Source organism: Mastigoproctus giganteus, chromosome 13 (assembly GCF_048544385.1).
Source record: "Mastigoproctus giganteus isolate SK-2022 chromosome 13, ASM4854438v1, whole genome shotgun sequence".
Taxonomy (NCBI): Eukaryota; Metazoa; Arthropoda; class Arachnida; order Uropygi; family Thelyphonidae; genus Mastigoproctus; species Mastigoproctus giganteus.
In genome coordinates, this window is record NC_143587.1 from 116339223 (window position 1) to 116362434 (window position 23212).

General features: G+C 40.0%; 1 protein-coding gene across 1 annotated transcript in view; it reads left to right on the forward strand.

Annotated features, from left to right (window-relative positions):
- LOC150076382 (neutral phospholipase A2 3-like) overlaps positions 1-22425 on the forward strand; it is a 94110-nt gene extending 71685 nt beyond the window's left edge. Inside the window, exon 4 of the mRNA XM_090387344.1 lies at positions 22301-22425. Coding sequence (XP_090243470.1) covers positions 22301-22425 — 125 coding nt within the window. The remainder of the gene's footprint in view (positions 1-22300) is intronic.
- The last annotated feature ends 787 nt before the right edge of the window (positions 22426-23212 follow it).

The following is a 23212-nucleotide window of genomic DNA, read 5'->3' on the forward strand; positions in this document are numbered from 1 at the left end:
CACGGGGGGGGGGGGGCTTTTGGATACGTCTTGGCAACCAATGGTATGAATCTCTTTATCACTTCACCTTTGTTTGACGCTGTCCATCTGTCCTGCCACAGCTGTAGCAGGTGAGCTACGATTCTATGCTTTTCTGCTTTGCGGTTGTTGTTTGGTTCTAGGGTGAGTCCATAGATTGTAGTGGGTGTTCCCTTAGACAGGTGGTACATCAGCCCGCAGCGAGTCACCACCAGGTCCAGTGGGAGGACTCCTGCCAAGACCTGGAGGGCGTGCATGCTCACTGTTCTGCATGCATGAGAGACGATGAGCATAATGCTATGCTGGATTGTGTCCAGGTGTCTTTTATTTACTACTGTTCCTGCTTTTTTGTACCATATCGGGGATCCGTAGGTAATGGCTGAGATGAAAATTGCTTTGTAGTAGAGGGACAGGGTTTTTCTGTTTAATCCCCAGTCCCTGCGTGAGACTCTTTCTATTAATGCTGCATAATTCCTTAGTTTTTCTTTCAGGTGTATGATGTGAGGGGTGAAGGATAAATTACTGTCGATTGTAATTCCTAAGTATTCGTTTTGCAAGTTTGATGGTTGCTCCTGCTATCTTTATTTGTGGTGGTCTGAGGATGTCGAGCACTCCTTTCAGTAGAACAAAGTTCATCTTCGTGGGTGAGATCTTCAACATGTGTAGCTTTGCCCAATCCTGTAACACCTGTATTGCCTGGTTTGCATGAGTCTCCAGGCCCAATCTGGAGTCCGCCTCCACCATCAGGACCAAATCGTCAGCAAAGGCCTGGCAGCTCACTTTGCCCAAGTCCTGAGCCAGGAAGTCGTCAAAGACAACGTTCCACATGAGCGGCCCCAGGACCGAGCCCTGGGGTCAGCCCCTGCGGACCCATCGAGCCACTTTTCAAAAGGTGTTACCACCTCAATTCTTCGGTCAGTTAGGTAATCCTTTATACACTTGTAGAGGTTTGTTGGGAGCGCTGCCTCCCAGAGCCAGCCGAGGATGCTGGGCCACCACAGGGTGTCGAACACCCCGGCAAAGTCCACTGCGATGACTAGGAAGTACTTCCTGTCGCATTGGGTTGTTTTGAATATAAGGTTTTGGACTGCTTCTATGGTTGATAATCCCAGTTTGAATCCATATTGTTTTGGTGATTCTAGGTTGCAGCTTTGTAGTGGCTCATAATTCTTTTATGCAACAGCCTTTCGTATAGTTTACTCACGGTAGTCAGTAAAGCTATCGGTCGGTAGGAATCCGGTTGTTCCGGTGGCTTGTTAGGGTTCTTCAGGATGAGTTTCAGATTTTCGGTTTTCCAGGAGGTCGGAAATTTCGCCGCTTGCAGGCAGCATTTTAGAAGTTTGAGCAGGAGGCCAGGTATGTGTTCCACAGCCTTTTTGATCAGCTCCGGCTCCAGGAGGTCCGGTCCCGGGCATTTCCTATTTCGCATCTGTGCCGCAGCATTTTGTAGCTCCTCCATGGTGAAGGGCGGCTCCATTTGTTGCGATGTGTATGCCTTGTTCGCTTTGGAGATTTCTTCTTGCTTGTCACTGAGGTTGTCTGGGGGTTCTAGAATGATTGATTGTATTTAGAATGTTATTAATTGAATCATCCCATGTTTTAGTGAGGGATCAGGGATCCTTGAGATGTTTTTGTTGCCGTCGTTATTTTCCCCCTGGGGAGCTTATTTGTGGTTATTTTGTATACAACCCCCCCCAGGGGTCCTCATTTCCGGTTGCTCCCAGGAGGCTTTCTTATTTTTCTTTATTTTTTCAGTGTAGGCATTGCGTAGCTGTTGGTATTGATGTCTTAGATAGGCTACCTCTGCCAGTCGCCAGGTTCTCCGTGCCTTCTGGTATTCTTTTCTCTTTATTTGAACTTGCTTTTGTAATCTTTGTAACTCCGGGGTCCACCACGGCATGGCTCCTACGGAGGGTGTCTTCCTTTTCATCACCATTTCCGCTGCAGTGGTTATAATGTGGGTGACTTTCTCCTGCATCCTGTCTACGTTTTCCATCCTGTCACTTCCTCTTGTGCTTTGCAGATCAATTGTTCTCGAAAATTCTCCCAGTTTGCCTTTTTGATGGCGAACCTGCTCGCCATGTATTTGTCGGTCTTGGCATCGTTCTCTTGATATTGAAGGTGATTGTGGCGTGATCCGATGTGGTCCAGGCGTTTTACACAGTCCAATCGGTCACATGAGCTTCTGTTTCTTGTGGTTAGCATGATGTCTATGGTTGATTCCCATAGGGTGTTGCAGTATGTCGGTAGATTGAAGGGTTGATTCTTTACAGTGAAGATAGAATTTGCTAGGAACTGCTCAAGCCTCTGTCCATTCCTGGTACCTCGTCGGTCCGGTGTAGTGCTGTGCCGTGCCAGACAGGGGAGCGGCAGTTTACATCGGCGCCAATTACGACTCTTTGTCCTGCTACGGTTTCTTGCACAGTTTGTAGGTAAGTGATAGCGAAATCTATTTCTATTCCGGGTCTGCAGTATAGCGAGATCATATACAGGCTGCCAACAGAGATAATAATATGGGCACATGCTGCCCATGGCGTGCAGAGTTGTGGTATTTTTGTCGTGGTTATCTCCGGGTTCTGTACTACCACCGCCGCCCTCGGAGTGCCTTCATTGCATTGTACAATTTTATATTGGAGCGGATAGCCCCTGACTTGCCCTGTGTAGGGCTCCTGTATCAGGATAACATTGTGTTAGCCTCATCAGTGCTTTGCCGTACTTGGTCAGCCACTGCTCTGGCCCGCTGCGCATTTATTTGGTGCACAAGGATTCTGTTATTAAATTTCTTATGGTATATCCCCATAATTGATTCGTGACTGGTATGAACTCTTAGCTTTCTGGTAGGTTGGGCAGTTTGTGTCACGTGTGGAATGGGCATGATCTAACCTCAGGGATTTGCAGTTGATGCAGATGGGATCTTTTTCTTTCTTTGGGCAGCTGCTGTAATTGTGGCCCATTTCAGAGCAGTGGCCACATGTTGCTTCTTTTTGGGCGCAGGTGTGTGTTGTGTGGCTGTACTTGCAGCATCGGAAGCACCTTGGTACATCCACACGTTCTCTAAATCTATGACTGCTCCACTCTATGTATATGGTGTTTTGCATTCGTAGGATCTGCCATGCTTCGGGGACCAGTTCTACCACCCAGTTGCTGTTTCCACTATTTCTAGATTTTGTTCTGTACTTGGGTATAATCAGCTGTTTTTCATCCTTGTCAGGTAATTGGTTTAGGTTTTTCCTGTATATCTCTTCGCTTACACTTTCAGATGTCATATCCTGGTCAATATCAAAAATGATTACAGATGGCCCTTTTCTTTTGGGGGCCTCCGCGGTAAGGCCTAGGGTGAAGATCTTGGGGTTTGTTAATTTCTGCTGTGCTTCTTCTTTCGTTGCCGTTTCAATAACTATTCTGGGGTTCCTGGTTTTTCAGATAGCTTTGATTCTAGTAGCGCCAAAGTCCTCTTTCAAGTTTTCTGTGACTTTCTTCTTTATTTCCTCACTGGTGGATTTTTCATTCCCTACTGGTCGTACAACCACTATGTTGGGTGTGGGCAGAAGGGTTTTTCTTTTGACCGATTGACTTTTGGTCTGTACATTTGTAGGTTTCCTCAGCGTTTCTGTGTAAGTGGGTGCCCACTGTGGCATTTGTTTTGCCCCACATTCCATGTAGACCTCCAATTTGGCCTTATTTGTTATTGCTTCTACGTGGACCTTCTGTAGAACTGTTTCCAGCTTGGTCCAGATGGTCACAATTTCTCCTCTGAGGGCAGTGGTTATTCTGCTAGAGGATTCCTTCAACTTGTTTTCGAGCTGGACCCGGAGGACCAGCATCTGGTCCAGAACAGAACCTTCGGGCAGCGTAGGGTCCATGGGGGGGGATTCCGCATTTTTTGATGCGTCATTGGCATCCCGTTTGTCCTCTGTAATGTCATTCTGTGTGGCAGCTACTTCATTTGTCTCCTTTTGCTCGGATTGCGAGCGTGTTTTCCTTTCTGATTTTGGAGCAGTCATTTTCCAATTTTTTTCTTTGTCGGTGGGGGGGGGGGCTCCTGAGCGGGGGTTCTCCGTCTCTTCTTGGATTTCTCTCAATATCGAGTCATTATTTTGATCTTGTTCTGCAGCGACGGTAGTTCTGTCCGATTTTCTCTCCATTTTGTTGGTATTCCGGATTTAAGAGGTTTTCCGGATTATCGGGTTTTGGGCGTGCTTGTTGAAAGTAAGGCTCCAAGAGCTGTCGATGGACCCTAACCACAAGTCCGTAGGTTTATTACGTGTCTTACAACTGTTAATCGCAAATTTAAGTTCTCCCCTTGGTCACGTGGTGGGGGGAGGGAACAGCCAAGTGCTAAAGTGCACCCAGAGCGATGGGATTAGTTCCCTGTGGTGTTTACGGGGAACGCCGAAGACAATGGTGACATCACGATTTCAATGTGTCGCACGAGTAAGAAGTTCACGTCACCATGGAAAGTTTATGGGAGGGGGGGAAGCACAAAAGTCATGATTTTCTCTCTAATATTGCTTTAAACACAGTCCAGAAATATTAGAACGTTGTTTCTGCACAAGTTAACACAGGAGGCAATCACTATGAGAGCAACCTCCCCAGTCAACGGCCAGATACCAGCCACGTTATATTGGTCGGCTCTCTATTTCCCTGCCGTCAGCCACATTGTGACCAGTGCGGTCTGGCAACAAAGGAAACAGATAAATTACGCTGGGATCTAACGTAATACCCGGTAGAATGCAAAAAGTTTCTCACCAAGGGACTCCTGTACTGTATATCTTCTTGAGAGAACACACTGTAGAACATAAACTGTAGTTTAAACAATTTTTACACAAAAATCACGGAGCGATATATCGTACGTCCGAACTCAACGGCGGCCATATTGGCGTCCCGGGCTTCATCATCAGTGGGCGGGCAGGTATCCTGGTAATGCAACATGCCATCACAGTTGCGAAGTTATTTTAACAATATGAGAGATGCCAAATAACTTCGCAACTGTGATGGCATGTTGCATTACCAGGATATCTGCCCGCCCACTGATGATGAAGCCCACTAGCTTCGAAAACGATCATCTGGGTGGTGGTATCCTCTGAAAATAAATAACAGTAGTCTTCTCTACTAGAAAAGCGTTATTTATTTGAAGTAGCGCAATACCAGCTATCTCGTTGTGAAGGCACCCACAATATGAGATACAATTAAAACGATGCCTTTTACACTACATACGTAGTTCAAAATTATGGGTTAATTATGGTGTATCTACACCGATATTATATTGGTGTCTGCCACTGTTCCTCCTCGTGCGGTCGCGTTTTGAAGCTCCACGCTAAGAGCTAAAAGTTCGTAACAGTGCACCATGATGAATCATATACCAGAAGATTCTGTTTGATGGAACTATCGTCCAACTCTATTACAGGTAAAATTTTATTGTCATTTTTCTGTTGCATATATTGCAGACATTACAAAAGGCTTATCATAACCACAGTAATCCATTCAAGTCAAGGTTGCCACACAATGGTGCCGATTTAATCCCTGAATCATTGAGTGAGGGATTAAATCGGCGCTATTGTGTGGGTAAATTCCCTTTGGAATTTACCCACACAATAGTGGCTTCCTCCCAAACATCTAACGGCCTGCAAGTTGAAATAAATCCATTGAGCGTCGCCTTAGAAAACGTCTTAAAGTAAGTACTATTCTTAGCTTAAACTTAAGTCATTTGAAAGCAGGTTATTCTACGTTCACTATACTGTAGAAAAATTCGTGGAATTTAAACATGCCAAGTCCTACTCAGAAGAATACCATGTGTACCGCAAAAAGCACTTGTGGCCAGTGCCAAAAGCCTGCGGCGCTCACCGTGCAATGTGTCAACTGCTCAATTAGCTTAGGGGCTTGTTGTGTTAACAATCTTTCAAAATTGTCACTAGTTAAGCGAAAATCGTACTTCTGCCAATCTTGCAAAACACCTGTACATAAGAAAGTATTAGCAAATAAAAGGACGAAATCGAAAGGAATTGAGACCCAACATAATAACTCCGTTAATATAGATAAACCTAAGCTGCTGCCAATAACAATCGTACTGCGTGCGTGTATCCAGAGTCAAGGGTGGCTGCTAGGCAAAAGCCCATCTCCACCTATGTTCATCTGTTTTGACGTAGAAACTCAACAAATCTAGGCTAAAAACATGTGCGAGGTATTTTACCACCACCAATATAAAACAGCTACTGCCCTTCTCTAGGCTCGAGTTTACGTTTTGTATTTGTGCAGAATGCACAAGTCCCACACCCACCGGATGTAGTGCAATACCAGTGGGTGTCGACAAATGAATTACCAGTGGAGAACTTCCACACATTATCCTCACTAACACCCACTAATTATTATATTAAACAGATATATACAATACTTGTTTTAAATATGCTCAGTCTGAATTCCTGAGAACCAAGAAAACAATATATAATATGCAATGGACAATTAACAACACTGTCTGCTCCGTCCGCTGGAACTTTCAAACCTGTTGACAAACACAATGAGATAGCTACTAAAGGATTCTCGTAAACCTTGTGTTTCACAGAAACCAATCTTTACAATAACAATTGACACTTAGAAGTTATAGTATGTCTTAAAGTACTGTTTTATTGGACTAAATTCAAAAAAATTCAAAAAAAAAAAAACAAAAAAAAAAAAAAACAATTGACATAAATCTTGTCAATAACAATTGGCCAAAATCAATGCAACAATTAACATAAATCAACACAATAACAATCCACATAACTTAAATCGTCTGTTTACACAAACATTTTGTCTTTTGGTCATTTGTAAAGTCCTTAGCTGAGTCCTCAATATGAAAACTGATTTTGAAAAGGTTTGCAGAGCAGTAAAGTTATGGTCTTCAACTAAGATATTTACATTGTTCTCCAATAAGTTTGGAACCGCAGACATTAAATCCGCTCTAAGTTGAGAGTACAATGGACAGTTCAGAAGTACATGAATCCACGTTTCATATTCCCCACATGTGCAGTACGGATCAGGCTCCAGGCCACGCTCAAATAACTTAGCCCGGAGGGATCCATGCCCTGTGAGCAGATAAGAAGTTGTCATAGGTCTAAACCACGAAATAACTCCAGGGGTTATTTAGAATTCCACTTTCGCAATATACTTTCTTGTTACAAGCCCAAATTCGCTCTCATCCCATCTTTTTTGCCAGACAAGAGTAAATTCCTTCCAAACCCTTTTCTTCTCCCTTTCAAGGTCGCTGGCTGGGTCAGTCTTAATTCCAAGCAGTGTCTTACACTGTCCTTTTTTTAGGTAGAAAATCAAACTCCGAAAAAAAAGCAATATATAAATTTACAGGAATCGTACCGCCAAGTATTTGGAGTGCGTTGTTTGAAACAGTCCTTGGAATATCATTAATCGTTAGAAGAACTGATCTTTGTGTGGAAATAAGTTTCTGTTTAACTTTTACCTTTGATACTTTTTGGTACCAAACACTTGCTGCGTATGATAAAATAGGCAAAAATATGTTTTATAATGAAGGTTCAAGGTTTTCTTTGATAATCCCCACTCTTTCCTGGAGACTCTGATAACTGAGGCTGTGAAAAAACGGATTTTGTCCCTGAGTTTTGACACACGAGACAGAAAACTGAGTTTATCATCTAAGGTGATAACCAAATACTTAGTTTGGGATACATATGGGATTTGGGTATTATTTAGTCGGATTCTGGGCGATCTATTGTGGCTAAAATGGTTCTTAAAAGTCATAAACTGGTTTTACTGGGGGTTATTTTCAGTTTGTTGACTGTAGCCCATGACATCAAGTCATCCAAGATAGGCTGTATTTTCTCTTCAGTTATTCTACTTGTGCTTCCATCAGCAACAATCACCAAGTCATCTGCATAGGCTATCTTACTGATACCATTGTGTTCCCTCGTTAAACACTGATCCAGCACAGCGTTCCAGAGGAGAGGTCCCAACACTGATCCTTGGGGGCCATCCTCTTGAAATCTGAGCCCAGTAAGTAAGATGTTTTGCCACCACCTTAATATATCTGTCGCTAAAGTATGATTGCATAACACTCTACGGATCTCAAGCTCCTGACGGCACTTTTCCATCATAAAGTGTCAAACGCGCCTGAAAGTCCACAAACACAGCGAGTACATATTTAGTAGGTGAGTTAGACATATAGTTGGTCAGAAGATTTATAGCATCTTCAGTCGACCGTCCTTTCTTAAAGCCGTATTGTGCTTCTGAACACAACTGATGATCTTCTAGCATATTTTGGATTCTTGGGGCTAACATTCGCTCAAACAATTTCCCCAGGTTTGCTAAAAGTGAAATAGGTCTGTAGGCTCGTGGATCTGATATTAATTTCTGAGGCTTGTGCAGTATCTTTAGTAGAGCTATTTTCCATTAATGAGGAAATATTCCTTCTAGTAAACGCTTATTCATCAAATTTAAAAGAATGTGTGGAAAAAATTCAACTATGACTGTATTCTCAATCAGGTCAGTACTGGGGCATTTCTTACCATTGAGCTTTGCCACGGCAGAGCCCAAATCTGCTGTGAAAAGGGTCCTTCATACTTTTCATTATCATGATGTATTTGCATTTGTTCAGGTGAATCTAGATCCAATATATCTTTGGGTAATAGGTTGTTAATTATGGAATCCATCCTAGATATCCAGTCTTGAGTCTCTTGACCATCTACTTTAACTGTGTTATAAACATCTCCGCAAGCCATTTTGTTCCTTGATATCTAATAAACCAAGCCCCACGGTTCTTTATTTCCTATATCCGTTACAAAATTTTTCCAACAACTTTCTTTAGAGTTGGAAATTGCCTTTTGATAGTTTTTCCTTAACGTACTGTAAGCTTCCCTGAAGGTCCGAACATCCTCGGCAGAAAGATGCTTACGTCGCTGGAATTCTTTTCTAGCCTGTTGAACTTACTTTCACAGGTTACTTAAGTCTGAAGACTATCAAGGAACAGAAGTTCTTCTGGTCTGCTTTCTTTTGACTGAGTACTCCATTGCCAAGTACAGGTGGGTGTGGACGAAATTTGTAAATTCTATTGCCGTCATAACATTTAAACTATCTACATCTGCAGAGAAAATAGTGAGAAGGTAATCTCTGAATTTGTTCCAATGGTATTCATTGAGAAACGTCTAAGATCGTGTGGTTGTGAACCAAATACGATGGTCGCTATTCACAAGGCTTGGAATAACATCCCAGTCAGTTAAAATAAGAGTGGTAAGAGTGACATCTATGTTTGATTCGCCATTCACAGTAGAGAATGTGAACGGCTTGTCAGGCAAGTCTTGTACACTTAAGTTGTAGGATGAAATTAAATTCTCGAGAGCTAATCCTCTAGGGTCGGTAAAACCGCTGTGCCAGAAGTTGGATTTGGTATTTAGATCCACTGTTATTATAAGATTTTTAGAAGCAAAATTAGTACATATATTGTCTCAAACGATGGAGAGTCAATTGTATGTCTTCACTTGGCGGACAATAAACAGATGCAATGTAAAAATTTATCAAAGTTGTAGAAATCATTATACAGGTCACAGTGTCCGTGCACATACCTGTAATGTTGGTAACAACCAGATCATTATTTATAACAACTATGGCACTTTTTGTAGGTTTGTCAAGCGAATGAATAATTCTTGCTGTAGGAAAACCCATAACTTTGTGGGTCCCACCCCCTACCTGCAAAGAATGAAAGGGTTCCTGTATGCAAATAATATCAAACTTATTTTCAAATGCTGTTATTCTAATCTCATCCATTGCCACTCTGTAGTGCTGACCATTTATATATAATATATAATGACCTTCATATATAATATTACCTAAAATTGGATTCTTATCAGCCAACGCTGTTGCTGAATTTGAATCATTATCATTCATGTTTGGTTCTGCTGTCCGTAAGTTGTACTGCTTTTAAGTATTCTGTACACTTGGCATCCCTTACAGAATAATTGTAATCTCTACCACGTCTCTTGCAGTTGATACATTTTGGAGAGTCTTCTTTATGGGGACAATCTCCGTAGACATGACCACTCTCTGCACAGTGTCCACAAGAAATTGCCTTATGCGAACAAAACTGTGCTGAGTGGCCATACCCCAAACAACGGAAACACTTGCTGACAATCGTAAACTTACAGAACCTGTGTGATGTAAATCCTAGATAGATTCTATCGCTATCTAAAATATACATCATGCGAGGAAAAAATCCAACCACCCAATTAACCACCTTGTCAAGAACAAACGATGGGAACAGTGATGTCAGTCCTGCTGCCGTGTTCATTTCAGAGAACTCTGTAGCTGTGAATGAAAATGAAACTCCATGTGAGGAGCCAACCATCAGTGAAGATTCTATGCAAGGAGATGTAATAATTGGTCAGAAAACAAACTGTCTGATACTGGAGAAATCGCTCAGGGTTTATGCTAACGACAAAATAGCTGGCGAACACAGTGTACCCGCCATTTCTACACTCAACTCTGTAATGAATTTTAATACTAGGATACAATCTCGGTAAATAAGTTATGTTGTTAATGCTAATGGCAATCTTACAACCCACATTAAACCAGTTGTTTCCAGAACGCAACTCCACAGAAATCGATGTAGACAACGGCATATTAGTGATAGTATTGTATATGGCGGCCGTCATAATGAAAACCTCGCTGATGCTGGTTCTAACAGTGAAAAGAGTATTGTAAACTTAAATGAATTTCAATATTCAATGTGCCAGTCCCAAATAAACAACAGCGCGAGTCTAGATGTCCCAAGTGAAACATCCAACTCGGTTGTGGAAGCTTGCCTAGGAACCAACAAAAAATCTGACCATCAACAAGCAGATGACAAAAAACTAGATTTAATTGGATGAAATAAGGCATATGCAACCACGAAATCAAGCCGGAACTGAGCATAGTTCAGAACGTGACACTTTATGTTTAGCCGTTCCAAACTTTGAAGGTCGCCGGCTGGAGGAAACATGTCCCTTCCCTGAGAGTATTGGACATATTACCTTCCTGATAAAACATCTAGGGGGCGCAAACTGAAGATCTCAGGGATGAAGTTTTCTCTATGCGAGAATAAAATAAAACCGTCACGCATATGATAACAGACCTTTGACTTATAGAAGTCTAACCACAACCTTGAACTGAAGTGATTGGCAAACCCAAGCACCTCATCCAAATGGTTGAAATTAATGAACTGTCACAAAGAGAGAGCCAGCATCACCTCGAAAATGAGGAAGGCCAAGTGAGCCTATCAAAGGTTAATGATCGACTACACAATACTGTACTTCTTCCAGAAAAGAACACCCTATCTCTATACATAATTGCCTATGTCCTGACCACCTAGCACAACTCTCAGGGCACCTTAGCCAGTCGGAACGAGTACTTAGGGAGCCGAAGTTACCACTGCAAACCAACCTTAGTAATCTAACTAAAGAAAACCAACATTTAAGATTCCAAAACCAAGTAATTTTAGACGAACTAAATGATGTAGAAACACAACTGCATGACTTCAAACAATTTGTTAGTGAAATGGTAATTCCAAGTCAACATTCACTAATAGAACCAATATTAAACCATCTTTACGCCAACGAACCTCAAGAGCCCACTCTGGACAGTATGCCTGCTACCAATGAGATTCCGCTCCATGTGAACGAAGGAGAGAATGCAAATGAATGTGCCGAACTTCAGAAAAAACAACATGCCAACAACTCGCTAAACGAAATTCCTACTCCACTAGGCTGCCATGTCTGCGAAGACGTGATTCATCAGGTTCCCCAGCAGTGACTGAAGCATCACGTAAAAGAGGAATCACAGTCCCCACCCAGACCTCTGCAAACCCTAAAACATGCATAACTCATTCGACTTTAATTGAATATCCCACATTTACGGAGACAGTCCAAATTCCCCTAGTCGAAAACCAAAGTAAAAAATTTAAGCATGTTCCATCTAAACCTAGTCTCTCTCGGCGAACTACTAATGTATCAGTTGATACGAACCTCCTATTGATTACTCAGGCAAGAAGACTGGCGGACATATACTATATATCAGCTGTTTGCACCAGAGAAAGGATCTTTGTATCCGGACTGGGCCCTGAGACAAGAACAGAGTATTCAAAGTATCTTTTTGATGGAATATGGGTTTGAAGTGGACATAAAGAAATTAAGAACCAAACACCCATGCTATGCTTCCTTCCTAGTGATATGCACATCTAACGCGACTAATACTGTCATGAACCAGAAGAACTGGCCTCCAGGAACACTGGTTAAGCATTTAAAGAAAGACGCCCCATGACAAAACCCACAATCTAATCCAACGTAGCAACTAATGGCTAGTTTGGAGACTGAATCAAAAACTATGCAATTGCGATATTTCCTACAAAATGTCAGTTTATCTAATAAGCTCCACTCCCTCCAGCGCTTTTATCTCTCAGAGAAACTGATCTCATCTGTTTAATGGAGACCTGGCTGACAAATGAGCGACAAATTAATATACAGTACTTCTTCAAACTACCCCTTACAAAGGTATTGGAAACAGTAGAGGTAAGAGGAGGGGGCATCCAAATATTCTTCGAATTCCAGTGGCAGGCGACAAGAGTTAAACTAAGCCAGTCTAACAATTTTGAAGCTTTGTATGTAACACTAGTGAACTGACAAGTGAAAATACAACTCTGTTTGGTTTACTTCCCTCCTGACCAGTCCGAAGTTACACAGATTGAACTCCAGACCTGGTTAGTCACAAGCCTAGCCCCTACTCAACAAACTGTTGTAGGTGGAGACTTCAATATGCCAGTCCCAAGACATGTAAAAGCTCTACAAGACTTACAATAATCTTGAATTCTTTAGACCTCAGGAGACATATCTATCACACCGCCAACCAGAGCAGGTCAAGCTTCAGACCTAGTATTCCACAACTTTCCCAACTGTAATAACATACTCAGCCCATTCTCATTCTCGTCAGATCACTCACCTATCACCTGTACCTTCCCCATACCAACGTTATCAGGAAAGAAAATTAGAAATTACTATTCGGATACTCATTGTCATCTGATTTTTTCTCCAAAATTCCTGAAACCGTTATCAACCATCTCTCCACCATTGATTGAGATAATTTATCTTCACTATCTGTTGAAGAGGCAATCCAAACCCTAGCTGAGCAGTTGAGACATATCGCCATGATCGGAGTATCTAAACAAGTCAGAATTACTGAGAGAACCCAGTGGTAGTGGTAGTTCCATCCGGATATGAAAATTGCCTTTAGAAGTAAGCAGAGGGCATACAGAAAATGGTTAAAATCGAGAAGCAGTACAGACCACGAAACTTTTAAAAGCGAGAGCTCGTTTCCTTCATTTAAAGAGAGGAGCACATCAACAGTATATATTATCCCAAATTACAAAGTCGTGGAGAATTTTCCCAAATTGCAACAACCATCTCAATGTGGATAAAAAGCTACTTAAGGAGTGGACACACATCTCTCGATCATTAAGATGCGACCACTGAAGTTTCAACCCTATCTAGTATAAACCAGAAGACTCTCTGCCATGGATGATGTTATTATCACTAAGCAGCAGCTCACTGACGTGATAAATGGCCTGCCCAACAAAACTACTAAAGGGCCCCTGACGGTATACCACTGTTTATAGTTAAGGTGTGCTCTGTGCACATTGTGGATCTTCTCTTAAACATCTTCCAGAAGGTTCTAAAGATAGGCACCATACCGGAAATCTGAAAATCTTATTATGTCAAACCAGTCTCTAAAATTGGAAACACCAAGACGCCTAAGGACTTCCGTCCAATCTCCATAGGATGCACATTATTAATATTTCAAAAACTCATATACCCAGTGATTATTCAACACTGTTTTGCTCACTGACCACCCTACCTCCACACAGTCCTTCACCTCAATTCGATACTCTTTTCAGAGCACAAAAAGCCTTGAATGACAGAGCCCAACTGGACATAATCTTCTTCAATATCAAATCTGCCTTTGATACTGTCTCCATTCCTACTCTTATAGGCATTTTAATAGAATATTTCAAAGTATCTAACCAAATTGTCATCATTCTGAAGTCTTTACTACAGCGGAGACACTTAATTATAGCCAATGGAACCGACCAGAAAACAACTTATGCAACAAGGGGTGTACCTCAAGGTGGAGTGATGTCAACAACCATCTTTGCAATCCTACTTGAACCGTTACTCACAAAAAATCCAAATTTTAGCTCCTTGGCTGATGATCTAAAATTCTTTATCAATTCAAAAGACCCCAAACAGATACAGAAAATTAATAATGAAACCTCCAAGCAAATTCAACAGTTAATTGACTTTTTACAGCGAGCTGTACTCCAACTCAACAATGCCAAGTCAGCCCACATGACAATCACGAAGACGAAAGTCAAGAATGACATTCGAGTTACAGTTAATGGTGAGACAGTCCCAAAAGTTTCATCTCATACTGACCTGGGACTAACGTGGGATGAAGACTTAAATTTCAAGGAACACTTCCTAAAGGCAAAGAAGAAGACCTATGCTGCTTTCTGGGCTATCTGCCAGGAGCTCACAGGCTGTCACAACATCAAACTGATCGGACAATACATTAATAGATGTCTCACACCCATACCATTATATGCCTCAGAAATCTGGTCCTCTGCATCTACCTCTCGATGTAACAAATTTCTGTCAATGGAATATTGGATTCTGCAGTGGCTGAACCTCTGGAAGGCAACCCGTTCACCATCTCAAAATCCATTCTCCTAGTCAACCTAGGGAAGCTAACTGTCCTCAAAAAAAATCTGTCAACACTCACCAAGCTGCTAACTCACCAGATTGATTCCCCATTAATAGAAGATATCATTGTACTAACAGGAGGAAGAAATAGAAGCTATCACACACTTAGGATGAAGCTATCAAACTTGGACTCCCTAAAAGGAATATTCCCATGTAACACCATTGAACACTTCAACACCTTCTCCATTGATCCGGTAAAGTTTGAAATCAATAAAACCTACAGAAGCCAAATTATAGACCACATCTAGACTAAATCGCCAGGATTGCTGTGAAAATTAAGCAGTTTTTATTAGCAATTTGTATGATATGAACAATTAAATGCAATAATATAATGAAAATAAATAAATTTGTTATGTTAGTTGCTGATAAAGAAATCGACCTGTGTATTTAACTCTTCAATTATTAAGATCTATGTTATTTCAAAGTGAATACAATTAAGTAAATGTATATATTTATTTTATAATTATTACTATACAATAATTATATTATAAAGATCTGAAAATTTGTATAAAAGTGTATAATCTATATTTCAAAATTTCTGTACACCCTCCTAGCCCACTAGCTGCACAGGGGGTGAACCTTGTGTTAATAAACTGATAATAATAATATAGTTAATTACCTAAACCAGGAATTATGCCTTGTGCATGCATTTCATCTTCTAATACATTATCTCACATATAAGTGTCACAGTCTGTAAGGTGAGACATGTGTTCAGTTATTACTATTTAAGTTATTACTATTATAAAAAGAAAGTTAAAATATTAAGTTATTACTACTATAAAAATTTAAGTTACCGATAGTTATAAAAAAATGGCGCATTTTTGTTAGCTTTTGGAACGTAACCCCACTTTTTGTACTGGTTCTTAGACCCATATAACACGGTTTCGCATTACACGAGATTTTGTAGGAACCAAACTATGTATTACATGAGGATTACCTGTATAATTGCTCATCAGACCTATAACAAACTCCTACCCTCATTTTTGCTTTCCCAGTGCTTATGTCACACCAAAAAGACTCAACATTGCACCGTCCATCTCTGTCAACTGGATGCACTTCCTTAGGTTTTATACGTTTCTTAATGAACAGCATAACCCCTTCTCCCTTCCTATCCTGTCTATCCTTTCTATATACATTGTACTCCCCAAATTATTATTATCCACAGGCTATAAAAGTAAAGATATATTGAGCACAAATTTACACTTTATTACCTTACTGATTAAAAAATTAAATGATATGCAAAAATCAGAAGAATATTTTCCACTGGTTAGCAAAATAAAAATAGATTCATGCTCACGTACATAGCTTAATACATATGGGCTCACATCTGGTGAGTATGGGCTTGGCACACCCAGCATCCTGAGCTGGATATCATCATTCTTCTCCTTTTTGGCGATTCTCTCTCTCTCTCTCTCTCTCTCTCTCTCTCTCAGGGTACTCAAATTTTTTTTTTGGCTGGTGCAGCATAAGCCTCAGGCTTCCTTGCACCATATGGCCTAATGTACATACTAACTAATTGATATTTCTGTTCACTGATATTTGGGGAGGGTTAAAATTTAAAACAGTAAAAAAGATAAACATTCAATAACAAACAACACAGCATGCACAAATTGCAAATAACACAATACACAAGTGATAATAATGGAGTAACAAGTTATGAAGCTTTAAAAAAAAGGAATGAAGAGAAGATTCTGAAATTATTTGTTTTTTATAAGATTAAAGATTTCATGGAAGGAGAAACACATTTCACAGAAAATCCGCAGAATACAAGGTGTTGGTATTATCGCAAATTCAATAAAATCAAGTTTACTATCTGTTTACAACAGATTGCACTAACATAAAAGCCCAATACACCAGAAACTGCTAATTGTTTTATGGTTGTGACCTCCATAAATCTGAAGGGACAATGTAGTATGGCTGGAGACAATCGTAGGGTAATCTCGAGTGCTGCGGTCTTCTGCAACGATTAAACGGCATGTTTCCCAGTTAAGCAAAGAAAACCCTGGCTATTATTCTCAATTAGGTTCTGTTCATTAAGATTTGTCTGAAATAAACGGCTGCCCCGATTAACCAGTGGCGCAAATAACCAGAATCCACTGTATATAATAAGCCAAAAAAAAAAAAAAAAAAAAAAAAGGCCAACACTTCCCATTTTACCTGTCCATCCTTTCTAACAGCTTACCTAGTTCTTTCTGGACTTTATTCATTTATTCAAACTACCCTTTTCACAACACCAGTGGGAGTTTGTTCCAACGATCTACAACAATCTACCATTCTCTGGCTGAAGTCAAATTTCTGCACATCTGACCTGCAACCATCCTTCCTCAACACGAATTTGTCCCCTCATGTGTGTAGTCTGAACAGGAGGAAGAACTGCATCACCATTGAGCTTACTCAATCCATTCAAGGCCTTAAACACCTCAATCTCCTTGCAGCGCTCTCTTCCTTGAATAACTCATGTGTGAATGAAGATGAAAAATACACATTCAGTTTGTTTGCTACCTGGGCAGGATCATCAACAGTTGAACCATTGATATCAAGTGGACCAATCTGATTCATCCCCTTCCTTTCAGAGTTTATATAAGTAAAGAAATCCTTGCTGTTTTTCTTAGCAGCCTTTGCCAAAGATTTCTCATAATCTGCCTTCACTGCCTAACCTCCTTTATACTTGTTCACAGGAGAGACTGCTTCTACAGGGATGGGATACACTTAAATAGAAAGGGTGCAAGAATATTTGCTGATGCTATCGAGGCAGTGTTAGGTGGGTCAGAAAACTGCTAGCTTGGGGGGATACAAGGACTAATAGTTTCACAGTAGCTGCAGGCAGAGGTGAAGGAGATTCTTGCACAACTTCTATTAGAATAAGTAGCGACCTGGAGCGAGGGGTGTTGCGGGTCTCAGGGACGGATGGTAGATCGTGAAATAGGTGGGTATATGGGATGTGTTAGTGAAGGAATACGAACTAGGAATACGAATTGGTGCATGTATGCTTGCATGTATACCAATGCTAGAAGTATAGTAAAAAAATTTGATGAATTTGAAGTGTTGGTCAAAACATCAAAGGCGGATATTGTTGGGATAGCAGAGAAGTGGTGTCACCCAGATACAAGGAATGCAGAACTGGAATTTGGGCAGTACAATGTGTACAGAAAGGATAGACAGGATAGAAAGGGAGGTGTTATGCTGTTAATTAAGAAAAACATAAAATCAAAAGAAGTGCACCCAGTTGATATAGATGAACAGTGCACTGATGAGTCAGTTTGGTGTGACATAAGCACTGCGAAATCAAAAATAAGAGTAGTAGTGTGTTATAGGCCTAATGACTCGAATGAGTACAATGAACAATTGTACAGAGAAATAGAGTGGGCTAGTAAATTAGAATGTCTTATAATGGGGGATTTTAACTTCCCAGATATTGACTGGAACTTGTGGGTTGGTCACTCACACACTGGTCAGACTTTTGTACATTTATTGGATGATTGTTTTCTGCAGCAGCATGTTCGAGAGGCAACGAGAGAGAGTAATACTCTTGATCTGGTTATCAGCAGTGATCATTCATGTATTAAGAATTTGCAGATAAAGGAACCACTAGGTGGCAGTGATCACAGTGTACTGATGTGGGATTTACTTAAAGATATAATTACCATCAGGGGTAAAGGAAAGGGTTTTTGCTTCCGTAAAGGTGAGTACAGTGGTCTCAGACAGTTTTTAAATTCTGTACAGTGGGATCAGCTGACGATGTTACCAATAGTAAATTCTAAGTGGGAAGCATTCAAGGAATTAATCATGAAAGCTACTAAAAGTTTCATTCCTACTATGAAATATTGTTCAAGGTTTAGGCCTAAATGGTTATCAAATGAACTAAGAGACTCATGACAGAGAAGAAAAATGCATGGGAGGCATATAAATTATCAAGCAACTCAGAAGCCTATGGCAGATATAACGTAGTCTGTAATCAGGTCACAAAAGAGGTTAAGCAGGCGAAGGCAGATTACGAGAAATCCTTGGCAAAAGATGCTAAGAAAAACAGCAAGGATTTTTTTACTTATATAAACTCTAAAAGGAAGGGGGCTGAATCTGATTGGTCCACTTGACATCGATGGTTCAACTGTTGATGATCCTGCTCAGATAGCAAACAAACTGAATGAGTATTTTGCATCTACATTCACACATGAGGAATTATTAAGGTTGAAAATGGCAGAAGGTTATCAAATTGTAGCAGGGTACTTAATGATTTTGTAATAACTGAGAGCAAAGTTAAGGAGAAATTGTTGAAGTTAAACATAAGAAAAACACCTGGGGTGTATGGGATCTATCCAGTTATATTAAAGGAGGCAGCAAGGCAACTAAGCAAACCCTTAGCCATAATTGTGAGAGAATCCTTGGACTCAGGAGAGGTTCCCACGGACTGGAGATGTGCAAATGTATCCCCAATTCACAAAGGGGGATCGAAGGGTGACACGAGTAATTACAGACCAGTTAGTTTAACTTCTGTTCGGGGTAAAATGATGGAGTCACTGGTTAAAGATGCATTGCAGGATCATCTAGACAAGACTGCAGCAATAATTAAGACACAGCATGGGTTTTGTTAAGGGAAAGTCTTGTCTGGCAAATTTGATTGGTTATTATGATGTGGTTACAAAGGAACTGGATGCAAAAAATAATTTTGATATCATATATTTGGATTTCAGGAAAGCTTTTGATACTGTTGCACATGGAAGACTATTGTACAAATTTCAGCAGAATGGTATTAAGGGTAAGTTGCTACAATGGATAAAAGGATGGTTAAGTGGGAGAAGACATAGGGTGGTAATCAATGGGTGCTGCTCTTCGTGGACTAATGTTATTAGTGGAGTCCCACAGGGTTCCGTGTTGGGTCCACTGTTGTTTTGTATATTTATCAATGATATTGATGAAGGTATATCAGGCTTAGTATCGAAGTTTCCAGATGATACAAAGGTTGGCAGGGATGTTAATGACAGTAATATGGCAGTGTGCTACTGCAACAGGATCTAGATAATTTGGGCAGATGGGCTAAGAAGTGGCAACTGAAGTTTAACCTTGACAAATGCAAAGTACTGCATATGGGTAGAAGTAACCCGAGAGAAAAGTACCAACTGTGTGGTACTACACTTAAGGTGGTAGAAAATGAAAAAGACCTGGGAGTAATTGTGCAGTCAGATATGAAGTTTTCTGAACAATGCAGACAGGCTGCCAGGGCAGGTCATGGGGTTTTGTCAATGATATATAGGAATTTTGCTAGCAGGGAAAAGGAGGTGTTGTCCCTCTGTACAAGGCAATGGTCAGGCCACGCCTTGAGTACTATGTACAGGTCTGGAGGCCTCATTTTCAGAAGGATGTCGATTTGCTTGAACGTGTACAGAGAAGGGCAACAAGATTGGTGAGGGGAATGAAGGGATCCTCTTACCAAGAGAGGCTTAAGTTCTGCAAATTGCAGCGGCTGGAGACTAAGCACCTGTTAGGTTATCTGATTGAGGTGTATAAGGTCTTGAATGGGTTGAGCACGCTGAATTCTGATGGAATTCTTCCACTTGTTCAGATTACGAACCTAAGGGAGCATAAATTCAAATTAAGGAAAGACAGATGTAGAATAGATGTGCAGAAATTTGCCTTTAGCCAGCGGGGGGTTAATTGCTGGAACAAACTTCCATCTGTCGTTGTGGAAGTTGATAGGTTGAATGAATTTAAGGAGGAACTGGACAGGCATTTGGGGGAATGGTGTGATTTTTTTTTTTTTTTTTTTTTTTTTGGCTGATGCTGCATAAGCTCATACACTTGCTTTCTTGCATCACATGCCACTACTACTACTACTACTTGATTAAGGACTATCTTATATCCACCATAGGCATGTGTCTCCTGATAATTTTATGCATCCCATGCATTTTTCTTCTCTGCCCCAAGTCTCATTAGTTCATTTGACATCAGTTTAGACCTAAACCTTTAACAGTATTTCTTAATTGGTATGAAAAGTCTAGTAGCTTCCAAGATTAATTCCTTGAATGCTTCCCATTTAGAATTTGCTGTTGGTAACATCATAATTTGGTCCCACTGTATAGAATTTAAAAACTGTCTGAGACCACTGTCACCTTTACGAAAGCAAAAACTCTTCTCTTTCCCCCTGATAATAGTTTCATTTTTGAGTAAATCCCATATCAGCACACTGTGATCACTGCAACCTAGTGGTTCCTTTATCTGCAGATTCTTAATGCATGAAGAATCACTGCTGATAATCAGATCAAGAGTATTGCTCCCTCTGTATACCTCTCGAACATGATGCTGTAGAAAACGATCATCCAATAAATCCACCAAAGTCTTGTTAGTGTGAGAGTGACCAATCTACAAGTTCAGTCTATATGTGGAAAGTTAAAATCTCCCATTATAAGACAATCTGATTTACTGGCCCACTCTATTTCTCTGTAGAGTTGTTCGTTGTACTCATCGGAGTCATTAGGCCTATAACACACTCCTACTCTCAACTTTGCTTTCCCAGTGCTTATGTCACATCAAACTGACTCAACACTGCACTGCACACCACTTTTTTGCATCATATTCCGCTGATAATGCTAATTCAACACACTGGAACAACTGCATGTGCAAAAGCTCGATACTAATGGCAGTCTTAGCCACCATATGTTCTTCTTTGCTTAAACAGTAATGGATACCAGTCACTTTGAATTTTCTGCGGCTTTTTGTTATTTCAATACTTGTGATCTTTTATATTCTAAACATTATTTTTATTCTTTCATGTTCCCTACGTCTGTTAGAAGTAACATTATACATCTTTAAGGGTTATTTCTTTGTAAATGACAGTCCCAATTAGAAAAATTTATAAGGCCTTTTCACTTCAGTCCTATTTTTTTAGAAATCTATACACAGTATTTTAAATCATTCTGAAATTTGCAATGGCTTGACAAATCTTTCTAAAACAACCAAATACAGTATAAAATTTATCTGTTTAAGAGTAGAGTTAGGTAATTCTTAAAACTGTCCAATATCAAATTAACAATGTCTTCCTGTATATGCTTTGGTCTTTTTTCGTCATAAGTTGTATAATTTCTAACCTTAAAAATTAAGAGAAATCTTGTTTGCTGTTAACTTTCATCATCTACTTGCAGTCGATTGCAATTATGTAATGAAATATGAGACCAATGTTAATATTAAAACCCATTTGTGTGGAGATTTTAGATAATCTGTGTAGCAAGAATTTTACTATTCTTTGTTTTGTAAAGAGAATTCAGTGATTGTAGCTGGTTAGCAATTTTTGCCATATGAAATAAGTGAAATGCAACTAATAAATTATCTTCCACTGTTCCCAAATGGCTGCTAGAGAGGCATAAAGGAATGCTGACAGCACCATATGCTAATAATCCCATTTGCTTTAACACCAGTATATGGTTTAAGAATGGAAGTTTTGAATTGTCCTAGTAAGCACTATACACTTAACTCCGATACTTAAACTTTTATTTTTTACTTTTCAGATCCAAAGCAAGACAAGTGTGCAAAGCTTTCATGTGAATGTGACCGTCAAGTAGTTCTGTGCATAGCAAAACATAATCATACCTATGATGAAACCAATCGTTTTATAAAATATAGGAGTAAATAAAATCAGTTGTTAAATTGTTTACTGACTTAAAAAAAAAAAAAAAAAAAATAGATGTTTTTTAATTTCTTGATGGTGACTGAATTTTTCTTCTTTTTTTTTTTTTTTTTTTATAAGCTTGGTCTTATCAAGCATGCTTTACAGAAGTAATCTACAGTATGTCATACCTATTGAAGATATTTCACACACACTATGGAAATATGTACTTTAATTTAGAAATATCTGAATGTGAATGTAAAGGAAAACTGTTGCACAAAAGCAAAGTGTTAAAATGTTTGCTAAACAAAGTTATCATACAATTTCAGGGGGATATTTCAATGCAGAAGTTGAAAACAAATGAATACATTTGTATGCTTTAAAATTGTTAGCACCAAGTACTTGGTGTAAGTCTTCTTTTGGAGCAGAATGAGCCCCATAATTGAAAACTAAACACAAAGTGTATGAATTCGATTTCAAATTCTATTGAAATAACCTCCTAAAATCCTATAGCATTGTATTGTGTATGTAGGACAATTGCTATTCTAGGGATTAAAGACATAACAGTTATTATTATCCATATGGTGCAAGGAAGCCTGAGACTTTTTCTGCTTTGAGTTACTCTCTCTCTCTCTCTCTCTCTCTCTCTCTCTCTCTCTCTCTCTCTGTGTGTGTGTGTGTGTGTGTGTGTGTGTGTGTGTGTGTGTGTGTGTGTGTGTGTGAGAGAGAGAGAGAGAGAGAGAGAGAGAGAGAGAGAGAGAGAGAGAGAGAGAGAGAGAGAGATTGTTAGAAGGTAGAAGGGAACCACCAAGAA